At 31.8% G+C, this 17,671-nt stretch overlaps 1 protein-coding gene across 3 annotated transcripts; it reads right to left on the bottom strand.

Moving 5' to 3' along the window:
• Positions 1–7,505: 7,505 nt before the first annotated feature.
• On the bottom strand, positions 7,506–8,936 carry LOC143563123 (early nodulin-like protein 2). Of its 3 annotated transcripts, none has more exons than XM_077050743.1 (4): positions 8,674–8,932; positions 8,285–8,584; positions 8,093–8,206; positions 7,506–7,577 (listed from the first exon to the last, which is right to left on the bottom strand). In XM_077050743.1, exons 1-3 carry the CDS (start codon positions 8,846–8,848, stop codon positions 8,133–8,135), a joined length of 549 nt encoding a protein of 182 aa, XP_076906858.1. In that variant the 5' UTR covers positions 8,849–8,932; the 3' UTR covers positions 7,506–7,577; positions 8,093–8,132. The 3 variants fall into 3 exon arrangements, with proteins under 3 accessions (XP_076906858.1, XP_076906859.1, XP_076906857.1); XM_077050744.1 differs by having other exon boundaries at positions 8,093–8,245; positions 8,342–8,584; positions 8,674–8,930; XM_077050742.1 differs by having other exon boundaries at positions 8,093–8,584; positions 8,674–8,936.
• Positions 8,937–17,671: the final 8,735 nt, after the last annotated feature.

The following is a 17,671-nucleotide window of genomic DNA, read 5'->3' as shown; positions in this document are numbered from 1 at the left end:
TAAATTTAAGCTTGTTAATTTTTGATAATTGATCAGAATTAATCATGTAATCTGATGAAAAACCTTTTTCATTTTCACTGAAATTTATTATTTCAGTTGTTTGTTGTTCTAACTCTTCAGAATCTTTTGAAAACAAAAGTTTGTTTTCCATTTTTAAAAGAGTTTCTATGAGTTTCTATGTACTCTTATTTTTTGAAAAAGAGAGTCTCGTTGCTCTTTTTCAAAAAATAAGAGTACATAGAAACTCATAGAAACTCTTTTAAAAATGGAAAACAAACTTTTGTTTTCAAAAGATTCTGAAGAGTCAGAACAACAAACAACTGAAATAATAAATTTCAGTGAAAATGAAAAAGGTTTTTCATCAGATTACATGATTAATTCTGATCAATTATCAAAAATTAACAAGCTTAAATTTAAGCTTAACTCCAAGCAAGTTTTTAACCAACCTAATAATTTATAAAGTCTTGTTTCAAGAGCTTTTACTAGAAAAAATAAAATCTTCTATTGTTTCAACACTGAAGAAATCTCAGTGGATATAAAAAATACATCTGGAGAAGTGTATTTACCACTTCTAACAAAGGGAGAAATTGCAAAAAGACTTTTGCAAATAAAACCAGATTTAAGAAAGTCCCTCTCTATGGTACATATAGGAGCTGTAAAAATTCTCCTAAAAGCACAATTTAGAGATGGAATTAATTTTCCTATAAAAATGGCTTTAGTTGATAATAGAATTATCAATAGACAATACGCTCTCCTAGGAGCTATACAAGGAAATTTAGCATATGGCAAATTTATGTTTACTGTTTATCCTAAATTTGCCTTACATCGAGATTCAAAAGATTTCGATAAAACTTTAAGTTTCATACATCAGTGTGAAAGAACAGACCTGATGGAACCAGGAAATAAAGTATTTACGATTAATTATTTAATCTCATATGCTTTAACAAATAGTACTCATTCAATTGAGTATAAAGAAAAGGAGAATATAACTATAGAAGATGTATTTTCAGAAATCGGAACCGTAGAAGGAAGTTAGTTTTCAGAACCTTCACAGTTACGAGAAAATTGGGCAATTGATATTGCTCGAAACAAACAAATACTTGTGTCTAAACCAAGACATAGTTATGCAGGAACCTCTTCACATTTAAGAGAAGCTGGTAACAGTGAACTTCAATTAATGAGGTCTATGTCTGAAAGGATAGATAAGTACGGAGAAATTTTAAAAGAAGTTATTGGGATATAATGTCCTCAAAACTAATTTTAAATACTATAGCTTCTTTAGAAGAAGAAATTGAAGCATAAATAAACATATATTCTCTAAGAATAATATGAGTTCACTCATAAAAATAGAAGAATTAATTAAAGAATTAATTAATAAAATAGACAACATGGCTACTAAAGAAAATTTAGAAGTCATTGCGGCAAAAATTATCAAAGATGTCTTAGAAAAAATTGATAATCACGAAAAAACACAGCCTTCAACATCCGTAAAGCAAAAAGAAAAAATTTCTGAAAAATCTCAGAAATACTCTTTTCCTAACTTCAACGTGGGAAATCCATCATTAGGAATTTCCAAAAGTCCAAACGCGCTAACTTGGCCTTTTAACTCTAATGAAGAAGACCTTCAAAAGTCAAAATAAGGCAATGATAAAAAATTATTTAAAAATAGCCTTTAGAAATATTCAATCTAAAAAGAATGAATATAGAATACTCATTCACTCCATACAAATAAGAATTCATTACTTGACAAACGACATCAATATGGATCCTCATGAAAGGCTTAACAATCTTGCTAAAGAATTCTCAGCCTTATATGATATTAAGAATCATTTACAAGTTCTTGAAGAAAAAGAAATTATATTTTCTACAGCTTAATTCAAAATGAATTCTATTACGCAAAAATTAGAACAAGTTTTTAATGAGCAATTAGATACCCTTCCAGTGGATCAAATTAATGAACTCGTTCAACTTTTGTCTTTAAGTGAAGATGAATGCGAGAAAAAATTTTTTGAAAATAAAAATTTGAACGAAAAATATTTCCCAAAAGAAACAGTTTTGGTTATTCCAGAGCCTAAAACAGAAGAGGAAGAAGATTCTTCAGAAGAAGATGAAATTCCAAAACAAAATACTAGAATGCATCAAGCTAGTACTAGTTATGGTAGAACACGCTATAAAAAAGCAAAAGCTGAATTCTCTATGCCATATCATAAGGGAATACCTAGTGCTAACAATGGAAGCTCTACTACCATTGACACTATAAAAATTGACTGTATCTTTGACCTCGAAAAAAGAAAAGAGGTAATTGATAAATGGAATACCGAAATTAGCCTGATAATTCAGTCTAATGAAGAAGAATTCTCTAATGCTAAAACCTTGTTATTACTAATAGAGCATAAGTCCGCGGGAATAATACAAGATTTTATCAAAGAAACCTCCTGGAATGAGGATTTAGATGGTATTGATCTTTTTGAACAAATTATTAACGCCTTATACACTATGTTTTTAGGCCTTGATTTCTTTTCTAATAAAGATCTAGAAAACCAGAAATTGCTTGAAAAAGCAAGACAAAACTTAACAAGAGCACAGTTATGTGACATCTGTCTTTTAGACGAATTTACCTGTTTGTTCGAAACAAATTTATATAAATTAAGTACAGGAGAATACCACTCTTGGGTAGAAGTCTACCTAATGAAAATTCCAATCGTGGGTGAAAAAGCCAAAGAAAGATGGAATAAAGAGAAAAACGGTTTAACAATGCATTCTCTAGGGTTTGCTACTAAAATTGTTAAAGAAGAAATTGCTGCATATTGTGATTTCTCTAAGAAACAAAAACAGTTAAAAAGATTCAACAAAAACTGTTGCAGGAAATTAGCAGAAATTCCACAGTTATCTTTCGGCTGTGAGCAAACAAAAGATAAAAAATATTTCAAAAGGAAATATAAAAAAAGGTATAAACCAAAGAAAAGATTCTGGAAAAATAAAAAGAGAAAATTTACTCCTGGTAAATACTTCTCAAAAGAAAAACCTAAAGTTTGTCCTCAAGGAAAAAAGAAATGTAGATGTTGGATATGCTCTGAAGAAGGGCATTATGCTAACGAATGTCCTAATAGACAAAAATTTCCAGAGAAAGCTAAGCTTATCTCTATAGCAAAAACAGATGGATATTTTTCCTCTGAAGATAGTTTTGATGATTATATGCAAGTATATTCATTAAAAATAATTAGTGATTCATCCTCTGAAGATTTCTCTTCCGAAGAATCAGGATGAATAAAAATCTAATTATCAATTGGGAAGAAGATACTTTACAAAAGAAAAATGAGTTAGTATATTCAAACATAACTAATCCTAACTCAATTTATATCAAGGGAAAAATTTTCCTAAAAGGATATAAAATTATAACTCTACACTGTTATATAGTCACAGGGGCAAGTCTATGTCTCGCAAGCAAGCATGTTATACCCGATGAATTATGGGAAAATACTCCCAGAAGCATTGATGTAACAATCGCCAATCAAGAAACAATTAAGTTGGATAAAGTCTGTAGAAATCTGATTGTCTATTTCTCAGGAGAACCTTTTATTATTCCAACAATCTATCAACAAGAATCAGGTATTGATATACTCTTAGGAAACAATTTCTGTCAGTTATATGGTCCATTTACCCAATGGCTTGATAGAATATCTTTTCATCTTACTCAGGAAATGATTTTGATTAAAAAAGTAACAAAAACCTTTCAATTAGGAAAGCCCGGATTTCTTGAATCTATGAAAAAAGATTCAAAAACAAAACAAATACCAGGTACTAATATAACTCAAGAAGTTATAAAACCTGAAGAAAAATATTTTCTAGAAATAAGAAAGTATCAAAAAATTGAAGAAATACTTGAGAAAGTATGCTCAGAAAACCCTATAGATCCTGAAAAATCCAAAAAATGGATGAAAGCGTCAATAGAGTTAATTGATCCAAAAACTATAATCAGGGTAAAACCTATGAAATATAGTCCCCAGGATAGGGAAGAGTTTAAAAAACAAATCAAAGAACTATTAGATCTTAAATTAATAGTCCCAAGTAAATCTCCTCACATGTCTCCTGCATTCTTAGTTGAAAATGAGGCAGAAAAAAGAAGAGGAAAAAAGCGAATGGTTGTAAATTATAAAGCAATCAATGCAGCTACTAAAGGTGATAGCCATAATCTCCCGTGTATGCAAGAGTTACTAACCCTCTTAAGAGGCAAAACCATTTTTTCAAGTTTCGATTGCAAAAGTGGTTTCTGGCAGGTACTATTAGATGAAGAATCGCAGTTATTAACTGCATTTACATGCCCAGACGGACATTATCAATGGAAGGTAGTTCCTTTTGGTTTAAAACAAGCACCCAGCATATTTCAACGACATATGCAAAACGCTTTAAGAGGATTAGAAGAATATTGTACCGTCTATGTTGACGATATAATAGTTTTCTCAAACTCCGAAGAAAAGCACTATTTTCATGTTTTTTCAGTTCTAAAAACAATTGAAAAATATGGGATAATTTTATCTAAAAAGAAAGCAAATCTTTTTAAAACAAAAATAAATTTCTTAGGCTTAGAAATTGATCAAGGGACTCATTGTCCTCAAAAACACATTTTAGAAAATTTGCATAAATTTCCTAATATTTTAGAAGACAAGAAACATCTTCAAAGATCTTTGGGCGTTTTAACTTATGCAGAAAGTTATATTCCAAAGCTTGCAGAGCTTAGAAAACCGTTACAGGTAAAATTAAAGAAAGATTAGGTTTGGGAATGGAAACAATCTGATACTGATTACATAAAAAAGATAAAGAAAAAATTAACAGATTTTTCAAAACTTTATCTCCCAAAAGAAAAAGATTTTCTTATTATAGAAACAGATGCCTCAAACGATTTTTGGGGAGGAGTTCTAAAAGCTAAAACAGCCGAAAAAGAAGAGATATGCAGATACACTTCGGGAAGCTTTAAACCAGCTGAACGAAATTATCACAGTAATGAAAAAGAATTACTAGCGGTAAAAAATACTATCTCAAAATTTTCCATTTATCTCACTCCTGTAAAATTCCTAGTCAGGACAGATAACAAAAATTTTACTTATTTCCTTAAAACAAAAATTTCTGGAGATAATAAACAAGGACGCCTCGTCAGATGGCAGATGTGGTTCTCAAGATATGCTTTTGATATTGAGCACCTTGAGGGGCCAAAAAATGTCTTGGCTGATTGCCTTACACGTGATTTTCAAAATAATTGAAATCACTATTTACCCGGTTATAAATAAGGACCACACAAGCTCATATTTATCATCTCAAAATTCAATATCTCTTTTTATAAATTTTAAGTAAAAGGGGGTTCGAGTTTAGAAAATAAAAAAAAGGTTTTTTTTAATCCTCTCATGGATGAATTAAAGGCATTACGCCTTAAAGAAAAATTCTTGATTATTGAGCTTAAAGCCATTCAAGAAAAAATAGCTTTATATGACGAGAGTCTAAAAGCAACAAATGTTAATTCAGAACAGGAATCCGAAAGGATACAATCTGAATCTATTCCCTTACAAACGGCTAAGGGTAAAGAACACTCAAGTCCGTTAACTCCTGTTGCTTTGGAAAAAAGCAAAAATAAGGTAAATGAAGAACCACAATCTTCATCTAGTCCAGAAGCAAACGGCTCTGGTAAAGACACAACAAATCCGTTGATGGCTGACAGTTTGCCAAAAACTGAAAAGGTCTCTCTCAGACCAAGTTACTCAGAAATGGCTAACAAACCAGAAAAAGATACTTCTAGGTTCTATGTCATTTTTGACGGTGATCACAGAGGTATTTATGAAGACTGGTCTCTAGTCTCCAAATACACCTCGGGAAATCCCTTCCCGTTTAGAAAATACAAAACCTTGTATCAAGCTCAACAAGAAGCTACACGTTTTTCTGCGGAATTCGGCAAAAAAGAAATACCTCTAAAGGTAATAACTTTTCCTGAACCTTTGAAACCCAGGAAACCAGAAAAAATTATAGAGTTCAGAGAAGCTCCCACAAATTTCTCAAAAATGACACGTTTTGAAGAAAAAGAAGAAAAGGATATCATATCTCTGGATGAATTCAGGACAATATGGTCCAAAGCAAGGTCCCTTAGTCAAAACGATTTTAAGTCCGAACATATCTACACAGAAGATAAGGCCACTAAAAGCCTAATTGTCTTTTGTCCAGGCTCTAGCCCAGAACTTGTTTCTCTAGCATTTTCTGCTGGATTAATCAAGTTTATTTATCCTGCGTCTAATTTGTTAGAAATCAGTTTATTGACAGAAGGAATGAAGAAAGCAATTAAAAACTTTCGAAAGAAGATTGCAGCAGCAAAGGATGCAAATATCTTTGTCAGATGCACATCCACTCTTCCCGATTGGTATCAAGGAAGTACTTTTCCCGCCTACCATCACCTAGAAATTGGCCTAGCCAAAATAAGAACTGTCAATCCTTCAAAAATTATGAACGATGATGAAGACATTGAAAACTGGAGTTCAATCAGGACAGAAAGATTCATTAGGATCTTTCACAATCTTGATAAAATCAAGAGAGGAAGCTTTAACAAAGTAAATTATTGCAGCAATAATTGCATTATTACAAGCTATAGCACAACGCATCTTCCACAAGTCGAACAGGCAGCCATCAATAATTTCACACAACAAATTATTGAAAATAAAGTGGAGGTCAGCCCCACCACCAAAGAAAAACTTTGCCAAAAGTTAAAAGAAATTATTGAAGACCACCAATGCACATGGTGCAAAGCAACTTTAACAAAAAGCAGCTCTTCCACTGAAGAAGGAATTTACTTTTCGGAAGAAGACACCAGAGACCTGGACCCAACACATGGGTATATAAACTAAAAACGTCATCAATGACGATAGAAGAAGGCCATTTTGGTCATTTGTAAAAATCTGCTTCTCCTATATAAAGAAGTATGATTTAGGTTTAAGGGCATGAACACTCGCCTTTTTTTTCTTTCTCCTTTTGATTTTCTAGAAACATGTGTGAGTAAATCTCCTTATAGGAGAAACAATGTAGATATCAAGAAGTTTTTCCTTCGGGAAAAACAGTTATGAAATAAAAATATCCTTTTAAATCTTATTCCTTTATCTTCTTCATAATAAGTTTTCATCCTGTAAAACCTGGAATCCTATGTAGCCTCCAAGGAGAGTACCGTTTAGCCAAGAGGGCGTTAGGGAAATCATGGTGTTGTTGGATTGGTCACTTGCAGAAGATTAGAACTTACAAGAGCAAGATAGATTGATTACAAATTGAAAGGTATAAATTTATTTCTGCTGTTATTATACTTCAAAAGATTCTATATATGTTTCTCCTTAACAAAAGAAATATATATTTCCTTAAACAAAAGATTTTCAAAAAACATTTCTCAAAATAAATAATGGTTTCGAATAATGGTATCATATTTCCTTAAACAAAAGATTTTCAAAAAACATTTCTCAAAATAAATAATGGTTTCGAATAATCTGGTGAACCTGGACTACCGGTTGGAGGAGATGAGATACCTCCACCCCCTCCTCCTCCACCACCTGGTGAACCTGGACTACCGGTTGGAGGAGATGAGATACCTCCACCCCCTCCACCTAGTGAACCTGGACTTAGAGGTGCACAAATCGGTTTTTTTAAAAAAACCGGTTCGGTTAATAACCGGACCGGTTTTTCTTGGCCTGGAAAAAAACCGGTTTTTAAATAACCGGACCGGTTTATTAACCGGTTTTTTTGGTGCAAAACTCGGACCGGTCTAACCGGTTAGGACCGGTTTAGAAACCGGTTAGAACCGGTTAATAACCGGTTTTTTTAATTAACCGGTTTTTTTTTTAAAAATAACCGGTTAATAACCGGTTTTTTTCATAATAACCGGTTTTAAAATTAACCGGTTTTTTCCATAACCGGTTCAGTAACCGGTTTTTTCTCTAGAACTTGTAACCGATATACGAACCGGCGGTTACTAAACCGGTCAAACCGGTTTTTAAATAACCGGTTTTTGTAAAAACCGGTTTTCGGTTTAAACCGTTGAACCGGTTCACCAACCGGTTTTTTTGCCCATCTCTACCTGGACTACCAGTGGGAGGAGATGAGACGCCTCCACCCTTTCATCCTCCACCTGGTGAGCCTGGACTACCAGGTGTCCCGGGTGAACCTGGACTACCCGGTGTACCTGGTGAACCTGGGGTACCGGTGGGAGGAGATGAGGTACCTCCACCCCCTCCTCCTCTACCGGGTGAACCTGGACTTCCTGGTGAACCTGGACTGCCAGGTGTACCGGGTGAACCTGGGCTACCAGTGGGAGGAGATGAGATACCTCCACCCGGTGAACCTGGACTACCCGGACTCCCTTTTGGCGTTATAACCACCACCGTGAGCTTCTGACCCTGGTCACAATTCGCCTTATTGCCACTAATAAAATAAAACGACCCAGGCCGGTTCAAATTATAAACCAAATCACCACCCGTAAGTGTCGCAATAGGACTCTTCGTGTTACAACTATCATAATCCTCTTTCTTGACCACCAACACCGAATCCTTCGAACCATCATACTTAAAATCTGCAAAACCAAAACCATATTTCACCACCAACCCATATAAAATAAACAAATAAATAATAATAATAATAATAATAATAATAATAACTTACGTAAATTATCATTAACAATGAACCTCAACCTGCTTGACCACTGACTATAACTTTCACTAGGGTGCAAAACCCACCCATCTTTCCCACCAACATTCAAATCCCTAGCGTCACAAAAGCACCACACCGTCGCTAAAGCTAGTACCAAAATGTAACCAGACTTGCCTAAAGAAGCCATACTGAAAGTGGTGGTTGAAGAATGCAGTTACACAACAAGATAAATGGGAGATTGATTGCATGTGGGTGTTGGCCTCGTGGCAAGTGCAACGGTTGGATACGGATTTCAAACGAATAATAATTGATTGTGTCGTGCAATCATGGAGGGTAGTGTTGTAATTTCACGTGGGTGGGGGTGGGGTCAGTGACGAGCACTATACTCGTGAGGAGGGGTCACTTTACCTTTTTGTGTGCCGACAGTAAGTTTGGTTGGTATTTATATTTAGCGACCAAACATTATTTGAATTATGGATAGATATGTAGATGATAAAAGTGAGAGCATTTAAACCTCTTGTTGTAGTATTATTTGTATTTAGACCTTAGTTATTATCTTTTTAAAGACGAAAATATTATTGACATAGGTCAAATAAGTAGGGGTGTCTTTAAGACTGAAAATACCGAACTGTGAAACTGAAACAAGACTTTACGATTTGGTTTTATTGTTTTAGTAAAATTGAACTTATGGTACGAAAAAATACCTAACGGAACTGAACTTATAAGTTTTTATTATTTTTATGTTATTTTAAGTAATTTATAAGAAATAATAAATATGTAATTCATATGTATTAGTCTAAATGTATAATTACGAGTTAGTTATAACTTATGAAAATGATTTAGATTCAAATTCACTATTTTGGGCCCAATTTTTATCGGCCCAAAAACTTTAAACTCAAATGGTAAAACCAAATCCAATCCCAAACCAAAAACAAAAAAACCGAAATTGAACGATTTTCGAAAACCGAAGTTTTAGTTTTTAAATTGGTTTTAGCTTAAAATTGACCAAACCGAAACATGCACTCCTTATATTGAACTGTAACTAAATGATAAAAGTGAAACTATTTAAACCTCTTGTAGTATTACTAAAACCTCGGTTATAATAGCAATTGTTGTAGTTAATTTCTTTGAGACTGAAAACAACATTTTTATTACACAAGTAAATCACTTGTTTTGTGAGTTGATTTGAGTAAATATTATTAGCTTGGTGGTAACGATGTATCTCTCACAAGTTCATAACACTTGCCAGCCTCTCCTTACCTAAACGAGTTAACTTGAGCTTAACAAAATTGGATAATTGAAAAAAGTTTCAAATTGATGGTGCTGGTGTACAGTGTACTTAGTGACCAATGACCATTCAATTTGGTTAGTGGTGCAATAGATGAATACGTGGAGAATGTGTATTATTTGGCTATAATGGGCATTGGATGCTTTAGACTTTAAAGTTTAAAGTCAAAAGCTTGTAAAGTAGATGTCTAGATAGAATATGTTTTATTTGGTGTGTATAATAAATGATGTATCGATGTGGATCTATAATGAACATAAGAACATAAGTGAAGAATAACAATAGATTAGGGTTGTCCAAACCATTCGTCGGTCGTTTGAAAAATACTCGCTCGTTTTTCACTCGATTGTAAACGAGTCGCTCTGTCTGGTTCGGTTTGTAAACAAGCCAAGCAACAAGCAAAGGTTTGCTCGTTTCGGTTAGGCTCGAATATTTTCAATTTATTTTAAATATAATTATATATGAAGAAGTATATAAATATATAGGCAAAACACATAAACATAAGCTTACAATTTTTTAAACCTCTTAAGAATTTTCCTATTCCGTCAATTTTATAGTTTTATTTGTTCGTTTCAAGTTTTTAAAATACTAGAAGTTTGTTTACATGATCATTATATCTCAATTCAAACTTATATTTAATAAAAATTTACAATCTATTACACGTTTGTCTAAAAAATACTAATTTATTTATAAAAATATATTATTTACAACCTTGAAATTTGTTTCTTATTGAAAATTTTAAAGTGAAAAAAATATATAAATAATGCTCGAAATCGCTCGATGTTCGATCGAAAAATGCTCGATTCGATTTTGGCTCGTTTCGGTTTTCGCTGGGTTCAAATTTCAGTCGTTTGGTTTAGTTGTAAACGAGCCAAGCAATGAGAAAGCCTTCGCTCGGTTCGGTTCGGCTCGTAAACATCCCTACAATAGATTGACCTATAGATTGGATTGGTAAATTGTTGTGTGTTATATTGGGCCTTATGGTAACCATTAACCAATATAATGAAAGATTGACCTATAGATTGGTTTTTAGGCTGGTTTGGGCCGGTGTATGGTAAAAACCCTGGTCAATAGTTTTGATTCATTTTGGTGAGGCCCAAAGTAATTTTTTAAAGTTTACCTAATTACTTATTTACCCCTATTGCTTAAAAAGTAAAAAAATAAGAGTGAACTGCGGTTTTCGTCCATATGTTTTGTTCAAATCTGCTGTTTAGTCCAATAATTTCAAATTTGCTACTTTCGTCCTTGTGATTTCATTTCACAAAAAAAAACTTCATCTTCTTAAAACGAAAAATTTCCGTTATTCACAACGATTTTCGGTAAATGAAAACTTCATCTTCTTTACACAGGTTGCAAAGATGACCGTGACCAAAGTTCGATCCAATTGATTTAAGTTATTCACAACAATTATAAATTTCGCCGTATGTTCATTAAACAAGTCACAATGATTGCAAAAAATCCCGTGGGCATAATTTGTATACAATCCATTTTGTTTTACTTTTACCATATACGGTTATTAAGTAAACAAAATATAGTCATAACCGTCTAGTCAGAGTTGAACATCGAGACTCTTCAAATTTGAAAAGAGGAAGAAAGTCCTCGTTTTAAAAATATATAATATCACGATATTTGCATGTGTTTATGGATATGATGTACGATAATCATCGTCCACTAGGCTGCCAACCAATCTACTCACTTTGGTCACCGACAAGACATATGTTACTACTTACTCGTGACTTATTGCCACGTTCCCGTCAATAATATGGGCCCCACAAACAAGACGTACCAAGCCCGTTACCTGTGTACACTTTGCTAATCAAACCAACACACATAAATATTACTTGTATAGCCTTCAACCTCACATTTATTGTATATATCGTACAAGTGTACAACAAAATATAAATGGGTAGAAAATATCTCATCACTTTGAAACACGCAAGGTTGATGCATTAAATTAAAACAAATTGATTTTATGTAAAGTCATGTGACCGCAAAATATATACAACTGAAAGAAGATGCTATCTTTGTTATTTGTCATTTTGTCGACGGAAAAAAAAAAGGTTAAAATTTTAAAATCCGTCAACGATGGTATTGCTAATGGATCTTAATTTAGCGAGGTCCTGCTAAACATAAAAACAAAATAAAAAGAGAACTTGTATTTTTAGGTTTTGTTGGCAATTCCTGTCTTACTGAATTATCACCTATATATGAAGATTCGCCTGAAAGATCTTGTTCCTGACTTTCTAGTTATTACCGAGTAAGGGTGAATTCGCCACGGACTTTCCATTAGTGATTTGCTGCTAAGATTTGAAGATGGAATTTTGTTTAAGCTTTTTAACTAATTGTCAGGATATATCTATTTTGAGAGTTATTATGAATATATATATATACTTCGTGAGTGTTTCACATTCTTCGTTCTCATGTTTATGTGTGTACACAATAATTAATATATGTTAAAACTTGTGATCTTAGAAACTAAAATTTGTCAAACATAACGTTGAATACTTCGTAATGTTTATGACAGCTTTCGTATGTGTACTCATGCGTGCGTGTATGTGGGACTGTGGGTCATGCATTACAGGAATATATGTTGAAAGTGTTAGTCTCGAAATATTTAAAGACCGTAGAATGGTTTACACATTATTAGGAATTAGTGATAAGTGATCTATGAGTATTTGGGCTATAAGTCTCTTGAATGATTTCCACATTATCTGGTATGATGTGGAAATGATCATTTCTTGACATGCTTTAGGTAAAATATAGTCAAGAATATTTTTTTTAACGACCAACTAAAATTCTCATTTATATAAGTATAATTGGTTAACATGACCAACTTTACATCCACCAAACTGGTTAACCGGTTAGCATAGCCAAGAATTTATGTAATATAGTTCAAAATTACTAGTAGTTTTTTATCAAAGTGTGTAATATAACATAAAATAATTGTATATTAGATTTTTAGATTATTTTATATATTATTTTATATGTATTTTGTATATTTATTGGATTACACGAGAAACATAGCCTGACATAATTTAGTGTAACATAATGCAACTCATTAACATATAATATGACCCATAATGGTGACTTAGTGATGTATCATCAAACATAACAAATTAACACGTAACATGACTTGGTTTAACTTAAAAGTTAAAACCATACAAAAATAGCACCTAATTAAGTCTTTCTATTATTAAATAAAATTAAAAAAATTTCAAATAACATGACTTAATATTACTAAAAAACAAATCATTAATAAGTCCCATTAATTAAAGTCTTAAGTCTACAATGGTGGCTTAGTCTACTGTTGTGTGTAGACTGTAGAGTATATAAAATTTTAACAAACATTGATTGGAGTTATAAAATGGTTTTTATTTATCGATTAAAAATAAATACAAGTAGGTATGTGCATATATCGGAATAGCAATGACCGATAAACCCATGATCCAGTGGTCTATTAATATAGTGTTTGCTCCTCATAATATAATAGCGTGTTCAAACCCTTACCAATGTAAGATGAGATGAAATTTTAAAGTTCAATTGAAGATTTATCCATATTTAAGTGAGTTAAAAAGTTGTCTTGTAATAATAATAATAATAATAATAATAATAATAATCTACCTATCTACCTATACTAATAAAAAAATAATTTTGGACACATGGCGTTTTGAGGTTAATTCTCACTGTCAAATTCTCGCCAAAATTACTTCTCTTCTATTGATGGAAAAAAAATTGATTTTAAATATAGTGTTGATTATAAATTCAACGTACAGTATTAATTGGTCAATCTCCATTGATTAAATTACTAATGCCATAAATTATATTCTAAACACACTTAATATAAAAAAAATATTAATATAATAATCACGTGTCAAAAATATATTCTAAACACACTTAACATACATTTTTTTTACATAGCATAAAGAGACTTGATTATCTTTTTTTTTTATTTGTATCAACTTATTCATTGTAATTTATGCATTTATTAATCTAGTGTAATACACGGGTTTCTAACTAAAGCTAGTAGTAGTAATAATAATAATAATAATAATAATAATAATAACACAACCGACAAAAAAGTGTTATGGTTCTTCGAACAAGATAGAAAATAATTTAGTTACTAGCATGTAGCTTAAAATAATTTATTTGTTATGTAGGAGCTTAAATTATTTGACCCGTGTGGTAACAGTAGCGGTCGCACTTGTCTTTTGTTTGATCACTGTCCCACCAGAAGACCTTCTGTGCTCTTCTTCTTTTATTCTTTTTTTTTTTTTTTCAAATTGCCGTCCAACCTTTTCTTTTTATTGTCGTCTTTAAAATTTAAATGGCCGTCTTTCGAGCCCTCACTTCGTGCTGCCTTATTTTCCAAATGGGCTGTAATAAAATAAAGGATTTAATGAATAGTTGAGCCCATATATTAATAATTATCATTTTAGCATACGCGAAAATAGAGGTGCATAAATTGGGTTGTTCAAATACTCGGGTTCGGGTATGACTGTGTATTAGAAAATTGGGTATTGGTAATACTCCGGTCGGGTTCGGGCCGGGTATATAACCAGGTATTCTAAAACTGGGTATTTGAATACCTTATTTTTGGGTATTGATAAAACCCTATTTTCTGGGTTTTTTCGGGCTTTTTCTGGTGTAGATTAGTTTTTTTAAAAGGTTGCACTTTTTAGGGGTATTTTTCGAGTATTTTTAAGTTATTTTTGGGTATACATCGGGTATTTGAAATACCCGGTTTTGGGTATTGGAAAAACCTGGTTTCGGGTATGGAGCCGGTTCGGGTTTTCGGGTATTACCGGGTACAAATCGGGTTCGGTTTGGGTTCGATTTTAGTACTGAAATGCGTACCCTATCCATACCCTCCGGGTAGGGTCGGGTATGGGTTCGGATATTAAAAACATGAGTATTAAAAAAACGGCTCCAGGTTTTTAGTTCGGTTCAGTTTCGGGTTCGGGTTTTTTATGCACCTCTACTCAAAAAGACCATTAACCCAATTTTAACCGGTTTCATGTTATGAAAGAATTCAACTCTTTTTTGTTTATTTGCCTTTTTTATTTATCTTTTATCCTATTGATTATATAGATTTAACTTAATTAAAACTAAAATTAATAATATATACAATTAGCTTAAGACTTGACCGTATACTAATCGTTTTAGCTTGTTTTCACTTGAAACCTATCAAATTCAAATATAAACTAATTAAGCATCGGTTCACGTGAATTTTCTAATAAAACACCTATAAGGGGTTCAATACGCTTGATATATATATATAGAAAAACGTTCAAATAAAAAACAAGTGTTTTGTGAGAAGTGTGAGAAGAGTTTTAAAATAAAACAAACCACTTAAATATGACACTATACAATGTGAATATGAAACAATACAATTATTTAGAAACTACCAATATCAACCACTAGATCATAGATCCAAGGGCCTAGATCTATTCTTTTTCTTCTCACAAAAATATTGTTTTTTTACATTAATCCTATATATATATATATATATATATATATATATATATATATATATATATATATATAGAAAAGGGTTAAAATAAAAATATATAGTTTTGTAGGAAGAGTAGGAATGACATAAAATTTAGAGTTAGGAAACTATGTAGCATAAATCCTTAATCCTAGGAAACTATTTGACATTTTAAAAACTAACAATCTCAACCAATAGATCATAGATCCAATGGCCTAGATTTATTCTCACTCTTCTTAGAAAACTATTTATTTTTATTATAACCCACCCCTATATATATATATATGGGAGGGATATTTTGAGAACTTGATGAGTTTTAAGAACTTTAAGAACTCCATTTTAGACCACACATTTAATTAAATGAGTTTGAAAATGTGGCCGAGATTAAATTTGATTAAAAAATGAATCAGGAGAGAGAATAAGTATTTTTGATTATTACACAAGTTTAAACTTTAGTTACATATGTGTAAAAAGTCGATTCGTTGTGTAAAAAATTACGGTAATTTTTTGTACATTATTTACACTTACGTATTACACATGTGTAAAAAAAATAAAAAAAAAAATTGTTACGTTGAGTTCTTTCGAGTTCTTAAAGCTCAAAGTGGTTCTCAAAAGAAATCAATCATATATATATATATATATATATATATATATGGGAAAGCTATCCTAAAAATAAGTAGTTTCTTAGGAAAACTATGAATAAATCATAGACATTGAATCATGTTAATCAATTGTTGAGATTAAAAACTATCAATAACCGACATAGTTTTCTAGAATTACTCTTTCATCACTATAACCGACATTGTTTCCTAGAATTGTTATTTCACCATCATTTGTAATGTCAAATGTCAAAAATTTGTTGGTTCTTATCATTCTTAGGAAACTCATTATTATTATTTGAACTATTTTCTATATATATATATATATGTGTGTGTACATTTATGAACTCATCATGTACGTGTTATCAAACATAACACATTTTGAGTCCTATTGCGGTGACTTAATATATGTATCATCAAACATAAGGAATTAACACAATAAACATCAAATCCTAAAATAGAAGATTCACTTGCATATCGAGCATCCATCTTGTTGTACTCTTCATGAAGTGCATCTACTACTCGTGATGTGGAAAGTCTCGACGGATATATTTTTATCTTCCGACCATGGTCTATCTTATAATAAACGTTAGGAAGCCGCGAAAAATCACCGTGCAGGTATTGTCTTCTGTACGTATTAGTAGTGTGACGAGAAGTTGTGATGACATGTAACATGGAAATATTTGGATTTGTCATGTTCATTCGTCTTTACCGCCTATAATGTATAGTCAATGTAAGCGTTTTATTGGTATTAATGTTATAATTGGTGTGTGTGTATATATATATATATGTGTGTGTTGTTTGTAGCTACATAAGTATATTTTGATAGTGTATTATATATATATATATATATAAATGGTCTAAAAGTTGAACATGCGTGCCTTTTGAAGATAATGAAAGACTAAGAATCCATTATAATGCTATAGTGCTATATAATTCGATCATTGCAAATATATACATATACAACCCTAGGTAGCTATCAATGGACTTGTGTACAATAATAAGGACTCGTGTGTCCTTTAAACTTTATAGGATAACAAACACTGCATGTGAATACACTTACATATCTATACAAAAATTAATATTATTGAAACTACATGTGGTGTATATTTCAACTTTAAAAAAGAGTAAAGATTAGTTGGGATGATTGGATGAAGGTGGTGGTACCATGGTAGTGATGGATGCATGGATGGATGAAGGTGGAGTTGGTGACCTACCTAGGGTTGTATATGTATATATTTGCAATGATTGACGAACGAGACGGCGTTGTTGGTTTTATAAATTTTACAATATTAGTCTTTAAATATAAGATGATTACATCGTCCTCTTTTAGAAAATCAAAGGGCATTTTGGTCATTTTACCTAAAATTAACATAAAAAAATAACATGAGTTAGCTTTAGACGTTAAACTTGTTACAAAGTTGAAACCTTAAACCCTCCAAAATTATTACTTTAAAATATTAAGTCCCAAATATGTTATTTAGCCTATACCAAGGGACCATATATGTATCTAACTTAAATTATGCATTTAACCAAAAAAATAATAATTTGTGTAATAAACTCTTAGTTTCATGAGTATTTTATTTCACACACGGATTTTGCGGCTTAAATTATTACTTTTTATATTATTATTATTAT

This window comes from Bidens hawaiensis, unplaced genomic scaffold (genome assembly GCF_021521415.1).
Source record: "Bidens hawaiensis isolate Kalapana, Puna unplaced genomic scaffold, B.hawaiensis_p1.1 tig00021323_1, whole genome shotgun sequence".
In the NCBI taxonomy this organism is placed as follows: Eukaryota; Viridiplantae; Streptophyta; class Magnoliopsida; order Asterales; family Asteraceae; genus Bidens; species Bidens hawaiensis.
Note: the sequence above shows the minus strand (reverse complement) of the source record. Positions and strands in the feature narration are given on the sequence as shown.